The 10,747-nt window shown below is 36.9% G+C and overlaps 1 protein-coding gene and 1 long non-coding RNA gene across 3 annotated transcripts in view; one reads left to right on the forward strand and one right to left on the reverse strand.

Moving 5' to 3' along the window:
- The window catches only part of LOC111320838 (uncharacterized), a 40,070-nt gene extending 38,089 nt beyond the window's left edge, over positions 1-1,981 (reverse strand). The window contains exon 1 of the long non-coding RNA XR_015993934.1: positions 1,855-1,981. This is a non-coding gene — a long non-coding RNA (uncharacterized LOC111320838). The remainder of the gene's footprint in view (positions 1-1,854) is intronic.
- LOC111320837 (protein Mdm4) lies at positions 1,023-10,121 on the forward strand. 2 transcript variants are annotated; one of them, XM_022923543.2, is made up of 5 exons: positions 1,023-1,205; positions 3,613-4,145; positions 5,502-5,749; positions 6,309-6,389; positions 6,994-10,121. In XM_022923543.2, the coding sequence occupies exons 2-5, from the start codon at positions 3,655-3,657 to the stop codon at positions 7,320-7,322; spliced, it is 1,149 nt and encodes a 382-aa protein (XP_022779278.2). In that variant the 5' UTR covers positions 1,023-1,205; positions 3,613-3,654; the 3' UTR covers positions 7,323-10,121. The 2 variants fall into 2 exon arrangements, with proteins under 2 accessions (XP_022779278.2, XP_022779277.2); XM_022923542.2 differs by lacking the exon at positions 1,023-1,205 and adding an exon at positions 1,960-2,864.
- Positions 10,122-10,747: the final 626 nt, after the last annotated feature.

Raw genomic sequence — 10,747 nt, forward strand, 5'->3', positions numbered from 1 at the left:
TTCCAGCAGAATAATTAATTTCGATTCGTTTCGATTCCGAACACGAAAATATTCCACAGCACTTCATATTTTCTGATCTCAAAATAACAAGGAGTAAAAAAAAGAAAATAGAAATGGCCAAACATTTTGTAAACCGTTTGACATTAAAGATAATGATATATTTCCAGGAGCTCACTTAAGGCGTCTTTTCATACCGTCTGATGCAAGGCGTCATTTCTAATCTTCAGCGTATGACGGACACCTCGTGACAAGTCTCATGACAATGCAACATTTACTGAGACCTTTTATGGCGAAGCGGTTACACACTTGAACGGGAGGATCTGGGTCAGAGATTAAGCTAACACTCAACGACTTACCGGGGGATCCTCAGTCTTGCCCAAGAGGAAAACGGAAGTTAAGCAAAATCCTTCGTCAATTTCTAAAGGCACAGAGTGAACAAACGCACTTTTCCCACCCTTTTAATATCCGGGGGAAATTTATTTTTCTCGACAGTTTTTGAGACAGTTATCGGTTACCGGACGAACTTAGGTTGGGATGGAACGAAACAAAAAACCAGTTAGCAATTATCGTACCGACAATATTGCTGAAATGATGTCGAAAAACCTTTATTTGGTTGTCGTCAGAAATCAAACAGTTATCTGAATTTTCACTTTACTTTCTTTAAGTAACATCTTTTTCCTTAAAGGAAAGCGTGAATAATAACATGAGAGCGGTCTTGAGCTTTGTAGTATACGTAAATAGGGAAATAACCCTTCTGCTGGAATCACAGCTTTAAGACGCGCCACCTATATATATGGAATTTGCAGAACTCCCCAGGGCACAGTTCTCCCGTAAGTAAGGTCCAACGGTAGAAAGGTTGGATGAAAGGACAGCGGAATTGTTAAGGTTTGACTTTGTTTAGCCATCACCATGGTCGCATTGAGATCCCAGCGATATGTCCCTAACGTATATAACTGGGGTTACCCCTCCCTAAAGGGTTATTAGCTATTTTACATTCAAGCAGTTGAGGCGGGGGGGGGGGAGCAGGGGGTTTCCCGAGGCTAGTTACCATCTTAATTAGCGTTACGACTTTTCCGGAACTCCTACCAACACGTACCAAGGAATTACTATCCCTGCTGCAGTGAAAACTCTGTAGAATCTTCACTCAACACTCCCCAGAAATAAAGTGAAGAAAAAATGCAACATTCACGTTGGTGAAAGGCGAGGTGAGCTTTTTTAAAATGGCGGTCGGTCGTTGTGTCTTTGTGTTTGGGCCCGTACAGAGGTTCTTAGACTTCCGCTCTTACCAGGAATCTCTTATGGTCAGCAAAATGTATTTTTTAGTTTTGTTCGGCTATTTCAATACCAAGCCAGCGAAACAAGTTGAGACACATGATAAAGTATTTCAACTGGTGATTCAAGTTTGACTATTAGCTTCCAGAGAAATGCTAAAACCACTCCTAGCCAACCGAAGTAATACTGCTGGAACTACTATTTATTAGTTTATTCGGTTGGAAAAACGTGAAGAAAGGTTTAATTTTAATTATCTAACTTGAAATTGTGTTTAGAAAACTGAGGTTGAATCGTATTTTCGCTTACGTCTGAACAATAATTTTGCTCGTTACTCGCATTTAATTCTATTCTATTAACATTTCAAGGAAGCTTCAGTGTCAATAAGTGTTCGCGGTCTAAAACTAAAACCAAGTCAGCTATATTCTATTTATTTTAATATTATCCAGTCGTTACAGCACGTTTTTACACCCCACCTCCCCCATAATAAAACTGCTTTCAGAAAAAGTGAAGAATTTTCCATCTTACGATTAAATTATCAATTTATTATACGTAAACACACTAGACTATATTCTCAGTACTCACCAGTCAAAGTCCATGATATCGCGCTTCTTGGCAGAAAATAATTTGGATGGGACAACTTCTTTTCAACTTCATGAAAGGCAGCTGATCTAATTGCATCACTGATCTATAGTTGCATGCATGCATCAGAGGGAGTAGACAGACTGAAAGAATTATTAATAATCTTTGAAATACTTGATGTTTCAGTTTAAAAGATATCTTATGACTATCCCACACTGAAAATGAAATTTTTATGGCCAAAAAAGTATGGTGGGGCTAACTCCTTCAGACCATTTATTTAGAAAAAAAGGGAATTAAGAAAATGATTCTTTGTCTCTGGAATTATTCTGAAATTTTAGTTCATGGTTAAGCAAGTGTTTTAAATTACTATTTGCAAGCCATTAAATGTTTGTAACTTTCATCAATTTTGTCAACTATATTGAAGCCTTGCTTGCCTGTATGAATTCGTTGCTCTGTTTTTGTTTATGCTCTGGAAAAAATAATAGAAAGTTGTTGTTTTTCACAGCTGTGTTCCATCCTGAAAATATGAGACTGACCCTAGATGTGATTACTGGTTTGCATGACTCTTACAACTGTTTTCTGCTTAAAAGTTTACAATTTTTATTTGCCTCTTGCAAATCAGTTTATTCTTTGTAGATACAGTATCCATGGTGAATGTTTGGAAGTTTGCCAAATGGGTTGTACACACATTTTCTGTACCTCCCTAAAAAGGGGTTTTTTATGCATATTAAGACATTTTAAAACTGAAATATTATCACCATGATTGGTTGGAACATTTCAGTTTTTTATTTTACTTTTTGTAAGGCTCTGAAACAGGCATTATTCTGAAATATTCTAAAAAGGTTTTTATAATAATCAGAGATCCTTGCAGATTTAGCTAGACATACAGTGTATTTGGTGACCACTGAACCATTTGTTAACTTGTGCGGTCCTAGAGAAGTTTATTAAGAAATAACAAGGAATTGACTTATTTTTATTTTGATACAATGGAGGTGATTATTACAGTCAATGAGGTAAGAATTCTTGATGTTGTTGGAATGGAGAATCATGAGTAAATGTTGTTTATCTTTTATCAGTTAACTTGATTGCAACCAAACCATTTTAAGTTGTCAGTTAGAACTGCTTCCCTAAGTTCCGAAGTCTACCAAGGATTTACACAAATTTTTCCAAACATTCTGGAGAAAAGTGTAAAGAAACACTGAATGTATTCTACAGATTTGAATTTAAAAAATACTGCAGGCCATCAAAATACATGGGGGATTCTCTAAAGTAGGGGGAAAATCCTTTAATTGTGAAATCCTTTGTTTGTAATATTTAATAAATCATATTTTCTTAAGGCCGTAGTAGTAGCAAGTATGATAGATATTGTAAGAAATAGACAACTTTTTTGAGAGACATGTTTCGGCATGCTTATCCCATCTTCAATCAACGAGTAACACAATGTGAGTAATTATATAACAGACAAGTAGATGAATAAAATATTTACAGTATGATGTAATACAAAAGCGGGTACTAATTACAACGTGACACCAAGCATCAAAGATGTGAACTAAAATGCTAGAAAAGTGTTATAATGCTGTAATTGTTTGTTAAGTTCAAGTTCATGTACTCGTCTGTTATATAATTACTCATGTTCTGTTACTCATTGATTGAAGATGGCATAAGCATGCCGAAACATGTCTCTCAGAAAAGTTGTCTATTTCTTACAAAATGATATTTTCTCGTGAGAATGACATGTTCATGGCAAATTGTGCCTTGCAGGGATTTAACCATCAACATAATTATATTGAGCAACGTAAAAAGATGTTCTCTCCACTTCACGAACATCCCTTGGAGCAAGTTAATCCTTTGGAAGTGTACCAATTATATAGAGGACGGTGGAAGTGCGACCATTGCAATTCTGAAAGTGGTGCAATAGGTACGTATCCCTTCCATTGTAGACAGTGTTCTTTTGACCTGTGCTATTCTTGTATGCACATGCAACATCTGGGAAGCAACTTGATTCATCGGCATCAGCTGCATTACATGGAAACCAGCCGTCTGGTTTATCAAAATGAAGGAGGAATTTGGCGGTGTGATGTTTGCAAAAAGACAAGTGATGAATTGAGAGAAACATTCTCATACCACTGCCCAACCTGCGGTGACTTTGATGTTTGTCGTAGCTGTAATGAGCCCAAGAGGCACCCTATCCATGTTCACGAACTTAAAGTGGTTGACACATCACTAATCTATCTTCAGTCTGGTGGGAACTGGGTTTGTGACATCTGTGGGAATATGAGCAGGCCATATGAAAAGTAAGTGAAACATTCAGATTATTTTGATATCCCATATCTAGTCTTTATTCCTCAGAATGAAAATGAGGAAGGGTGTGGCATTGATCTTTTGAGTAATGAGAATAGAATAGAATAGAATCTTTATTTATACGCGATAAGAATTAAAGCTAAAAAGCTTGTGGGGTCGTTTACTTAACAAAATAGTATCTAGCCAACTATTCATTGTACTAAGACACATTTCAAACTAAGTAAGAAACTATAATACAGTAAAACATTCAATTTTCCTCTCAACTTAAAAATACTTGTTATCAGTTATCTATTCCTAGCCGTCAAACCTGATAAACTAGTAAATGTGAAGCTTGTGAAGTGATTATTTCTCCTGAGTAGCCTCCTAAGATTCTTAAGGGCGAAGCTACCTACATTTTTGACATGATGGTTAACTTAGTTCCATAGTACCTAACCTCTATATGCTAAAGAGTCCTTTAACAATCTAGTGTTGAATCTAGGTAATATGTTTATTGCTTCTTGGTCTCTTAGTAAATAGCTACATTCCTGCCTTATGAATATGCTATTAATCAGAGACTGAGGTTGTGAGACTTTACTTGCTCTATAAAAAAGGTTAACTTTTTGAAATATGTATTCTAAATTTATCATATCCTATCCTGAAACATTGAGAGCTACATTAGATTCCGTATCTTTGGATAAGTTGTAGACAATTTTTGCTGCTCTACAGTGAAGTTTCTCAATTGAGTACAGAAGATCCGAATTTGTACACGAACCCCATAATATAATACCATACTTCACAGAAGGTAATATCACACTAAAATAAAACTTTAAAGGACATTTTTGGGCAAGAACCTTGAGCGCTTCAGTAAGTCTATTTTGTTTGCAAAGTTTTTCTTTAGTTCTAGCATATACGGTATCCAGGTAAGCTTGTCATCTACAATCATTCCAATAAGACACGATTTTTTGACATAGCCCAAAACAGATTTACCCAAAAATATTGGAGGTAGGGGTCCTATAATGGTTGATATACTAATTGACATGACTTCGCTCTTAGCCGGGTGAGGTGTTAAGCGATTCTCTAGGCACCACCTGTAGACCTCTTGCAGAGCACAGTTCAAGGAAGCAATCGCTGCATCTGCAGACTCTCCGATGCTGAAAATTGACGCATCGTCCGTTTACATGAACAAGGATCCCATGGTAATCGTGGCGGGCAGATCATTAGTGAATAAAGTGAACAAAATAGGGCCTAAAACAGATCCCTGTGGTATACGGTTTGTTACTGGTAACATGTCAGATTTGACTCCATTAATCACAGTGTACTGCATTCTTCCCCTCAAGTAGTCTCTAAATGAGTTCCCTATCTTCTTTCAGCTTCTCTCACCATTGTGGAGAATGTGAATTTGATGTGTGTCAGAACTGTTTTAGGCCGCATACTACTCCTCTACATGAACACCCGCTGTATAGGGCAGACTCACATTGTGTGTATGCTCAGTTCAATGGTGGCTGGCGATGTGATCGTTGTGGATCTGTGCACAATAACCCCACAGATAACAAGCCATGGCATTGCCAAACATGCGAATTTGATCTCTGTCATGCGTGTATGAGTACAGCAATTGAAGGTAAGGATTCATAACTGATACAAGCTTAAAAGATTAATGCTACTTCCAGGCCCAGGTCCCCTTGGGCTGGTGAGGGGTAGATTCCACACTTAAGTCAAATGGGTCTCTCCCTGCGATGGCATGCTACAGCTGTAGTTCATTGCGGGTTAACCCCTCACAATCTAACATCAGTATGCATATTCTCCATACTGTTGTTTATTCTCTAGTAGACATTTCCTTGGATACTGATAAGGAGAAATATATTTAAGATCATGACCTTCTTGAGTTAGTAATCATTTCCTTTCTTCTCATGGCCTTCGTGTTTGATTGGGTTTAGCACTTTTAAAAACAGAACTTAAGTGCTGGTTTCTCCTGGGGATTAAAGGGTTTAATAGCTTAACATTTTATTACAGGAGGCCTCCTTGACATTTGCTAGTACTTATTACATTCCTAGCTCAAGGAAGGCTCTTTGAGAGTCATGTGTCATAAGGATCAAAATTTACCACTGGGAACTTCTACTCCAATTTTTTTTGTGCCTACAAATGTCTTCTGAAAATATATTTTTTGTGTGTTTAAATAGCTGCTGATGAAACTGGACCATCACCAGGACACTTAGGCAGAAACAGGGGATTTGATATGTCAAGAACAGGTTTGCGTACAGGTAACTTGCATTTATGACCCAATACCTGTATCAATTCCTGAGTTGATATCAAATTTTTACCAATTGAAAGTGGAAATCATACTGTGTACTTGACGACTCTCCTTTAGGCAAGAGCACATGTATACCCACACAATTTCTTTTAATTTCCTTAATTTATCATTGATTAATTGTTTTTCTTGCCATTCAATAGAACTTATTTTGATATAGATACCTCAGTAGGTGCTATTCCCCTAAAACTATTCAAGAAAGGTTAGCTATCACTATGAGCAATGCTTTTCACATGCGTTGAAGATAAAATGGGGAAGTTTGCTCTCACACCTAGTGGCTCATACACTTGCAGGCAGAGCTACCCTTCCCTCCCCTCCCCTCCCCTCTTCCTAGATAGGATAATACACATTTTATTAGACCCCCCCCTGATATTTTGCCAGGACCCATTTGTACTCTTGGTTTGAAGTAGACATTATGAGAGTAGATTGTCTTGCCCAAGAACAACACAATTATCTTCCCAGGGCTTCAATGTGAACCTCTAGACTCACCACTAAACCTTCGTTTATTCCATAACTTAATAATACACATGATATTTTGTACATTTTTTCATGATCAGTAACTCATCACCGTTTTGAAGGGCGACAACCACAAGAGAACCCTTGGGTTACTAGAGATCGTTTAACACCAACACCATCCAGTGAGTCTGCTTCACAGATGCAATTTGTAACGGAAAAAGGCAACACTCTTGCTTTTCCAGAAGATACAGATGACAATTCCAAGTGCATCATTTGCATGGAGCAACCCAAAAATGCCACCGTGATCCACGGTGACACAGGACACTGCTGTTGTTGCTGGGCCTGTGCACAAGTACTCAAGCAAAGGGGGGACCCTTGCCCGATTTGCAGGGCCCCTATTGATCACGTGATCAGGCAGTTCAATGCTTGAAGTTAGTATTTTATTAGTAGTATTTTTTATTTCCTCCTTTTCAACAACTACAACCTGTTGAATAATTATAAAAAAAAGACAAAGAAAAGGGAGAAGGGTATAAGAGAGCGATCTAGTTAGATGCTCGTCACGTTAGAGTACATTTTTGGATATAGTAAAACAGAAGCGATACAAATAGAAGAGAAGGAATAAGAATCACACCTTAAAACGACAAATATATGTAAATAGCGCATGGTCAAAGGAAGACATTAATTAGCACGGAGAAAAGTAAACCAAGAAAAATGTTCCTTTGAAAAGTTTTCTATTGGGCTTCTCCCGCTTAAATATAGGAATATTATTCTAATATTAGTAACCCATAACTGTTGGACAGAATCTTATATTTAATCTGATGGGGTTAGGGTTTAGGTGATGTAGATTTAAGCACCATGTAAGGTCAGCTGATATGCGACCCCTCTAGAGGGTCCACTATACCTGATAACGCGATTTTTTCCTCGTGAATCGTGATTTTGTCTTTATTGGTGAATCGTGATAAAAAATAAGATCTATTCATGTCAACGAGAACTAATTTTTTTTAATTTAAACGTGACTCGTGAATGAAGAGTTAAATAAACAGTGATTCGCAAACAATTTTCGTTTGCGTGATGAATTCCCGGCCATTTAATGTACGTATTATTCTCGAACGGACTTCATAAGGATCGTTAAGTCTGAAAACAGACCACTAATAGTCCTTGAAAAAATGAAATGTGTCATTTCGCCATCTTTAGTCACTTAAGACTGGTAAAGACCAGAAGAAAGTAAAAATATGTATTCGTGAATATGACTTCATTTTTATGTGAAACGTGATCGTCTCAAATTTCGCGTGAACGTGAACAAAATTTGAATATTGTTCGTGACGCTCGAAAAGGCCAAATATTTTTACGTGCTTGAGTTTTATAATGGTATAGTGGTCCCTCTTTCCAAAGATACACTTTGAGTGTCATGATCATGTAGCTCGGTCACTAACGGGAGATTTAAGTTTGAATGTTTGTCAGCATTAAAATAGTCATAAAGATGTAAAGATGTATTGAGTTTGACAATGTCAGGAACTTTCAAAAGTCTCAAAAGCAGTATAATGAGGAGTTATTGGTTCCACAACAGGAATGTTATAACTTAACATCAACTTTTTTTCAACACGATGTGTTTAAAGCTTCGCGCTTATGGGGTTGTGCATTTAAACTAGTCCTAAAAACTGATATCTATTACTAACTTACATACAAAATAAAAGTAAGATTACTAATAGTTAATAATTATAAAAATTTGTACAATATATGATATAATCTGCATAAGATATCATTAAAAATAAAAATAGTCTTGATCACAAAAATTAACTGTTGAAGCAGATGTTACCTTAAAATGAAAATCTTTATTTCAACGATCTTACTTAATCTTGAATCTATGCTCTTTCGTGTAGCATGAACAATGTCTGCATTCTTAGACGTAATTGTATTCCAAAGAACAGCCCCTCTTATAAGTTACTGAAAGTTCTAAATAGCGAGATTGAAATCTTGGTATAACAATATTAACTGACCCCCTTAATGAATACTTCGCACCACTCGACCTCTTAACAATAATGCTATCGGACAGTTGTTCTGGTAGCAAATTATTGTATGCTCCGTGTACTACCTTAAACAGGTTGGTCTTATAAATATAATCTAAGGAGTGCCATTTAGCTATCTTCAGAGAGTCGTCATGGGAGGTGTCTTGCTTTAAATTATATATTAACTTTGCCGCTGGGCTGTGAAGTTTTTAATCGCCCCAAATAACTCAAGATTACAACAGCTTGCCCACGTTACAAAACTATAAGTGACGCCAGGAAGAATAACACTGAAATACAATTGCTCAAATACACTTTTGGGTAAGAATCTTGATTTTCTTAATAAGTTAAGCTTATTTGCGAAACTCTTTTAAAATTCATCAAATGTGGTGACCATGTTAAACTTTCATCGACAGTTACTCCTAATAAACGCGATCTCTTAACCCAATTAACATAAAAGTCTCCCATAGTAACAGGTAAAATAGGGCCTATGATACTTTTCTTAGATATCAGCATAGCTTCACTCTTTTGGATGAGGTGTTAGCCTATTGGCAAGACACCAATCATATAATTCAGGTAATGCCCCTATTTAGTTGATAAGCTGCATGATCCCCGTTGTCACCCACACAATAAACATTTGTATCATTAGTGGTTATGCTAACTGGTTTCTTATGTAATTTTACTCATATAAAGTAGAGCATTGCAGTTATTTCCTCAGAGTGCACAAGCATATCTAAGGGGATATTAAATACATCTTGTGGACATATTCAGATTTTTACTTATTTCACCACTTATGTAATAATATGGTTATGCCAAGTTAGAGGACAGTCTATAGAATGATCTAGATACTTGATAAATGAAGATTGTTCTAGACAAATGCTTCATTACTCTTTTAAACATTTTTTCTTCTTATTGTCTTTAACTTTACCTTGAGGAAGTCTGATAGCGTGCAAAGCACGTTTTTCAGGCGAACATAGACAAGTGCAAGGTGAGCGCGAAGTGTGACTTGCGCTTCCTCACGCATGACTCGCGCTCGCCTCGCACTTTCCTTCGACCGCCTAAAAAAAAACGCTAAGAATTCCGCCTGTTCTGCAGGCTGGTGTAGGATTTACTGTTGATAAGATGTCTATAATTGTTGGCATAACTGTCGCGTTCTTTGCCTTCATTGTTGTACAATGCATGTAACAAGTGTGAATGCTTTAAATAAATTTAGATGTAACATCTCATCATGTTGTTTTCCTAACTTGCGCTCCAATTTTTTGTTAGCCCTGATTGTCCTAGGGCCCCAGAAGTCTGCGCGCGTGTAGTTATCTGAGGAAACCGTATAACCGTGATGGACTAGTGGGAGCGTCGGACTCGCAATAATCTGTTTTTTGAATTATTGATAAAGACTATTGACCGCGTTATATTTATGGCTAATTCTCAAATAACAATCATTCTCATTAAAGAGGCTAATCGCAAAACTGAGACTGGACGTTCTTTGTCTTGTTAAGACATTTATCTATTTCTATATTTATGTATGTATCTCAGTATGTGTTTTCTGTTTTGGAAAATCTGTCTTAAGATGTCATTAAAGTGCATATGAAGAAGAGACTGGGAAACTTAGAAGTTGGTAGATGCTTTAAGCACAGATCAAGTTCAACAGAGGAAAAACAAAGTAAATATCCCAACTTTCTCAAATGACTTTTAGCCTACGGCAAATAGGTTTTACAGGCTCTGACGAAGGGCTAAAGCTCGTAACGTCCGCTCTCAAACTCTTTACGGTGGTGAGTTCAGCATCATCAACTCAGGCGATAAAACCAAAATTACCTTGTTTTTAAATTTGGGTTTATCTCAACTGTTACATTATTGT

This window comes from Stylophora pistillata, chromosome 12 (assembly GCF_964205215.1).
Source record: "Stylophora pistillata chromosome 12, jaStyPist1.2, whole genome shotgun sequence".
Taxonomy (NCBI): domain Eukaryota; kingdom Metazoa; phylum Cnidaria; class Anthozoa; order Scleractinia; family Pocilloporidae; genus Stylophora; species Stylophora pistillata.

Excerpts from the sequence above, each read along its gene's own strand:
- LOC111320837 (XM_022923542.2), top strand. The coding sequence starts at position 2,838 with ATGGAGGTGATTATTACAGTCAATGAG. Across the intron at positions 5,750-6,308 it reads TATGAGTACAGCAATTGAAG|CTGCTGATGAAACTGGACCA; the intron begins GTAAGGATTCAT and ends GTGTTTAAATAG. Across the intron at positions 6,390-6,993 it reads AAGAACAGGTTTGCGTACAG|TAACTCATCACCGTTTTGAA; the intron begins GTAACTTGCATT and ends TTTCATGATCAG.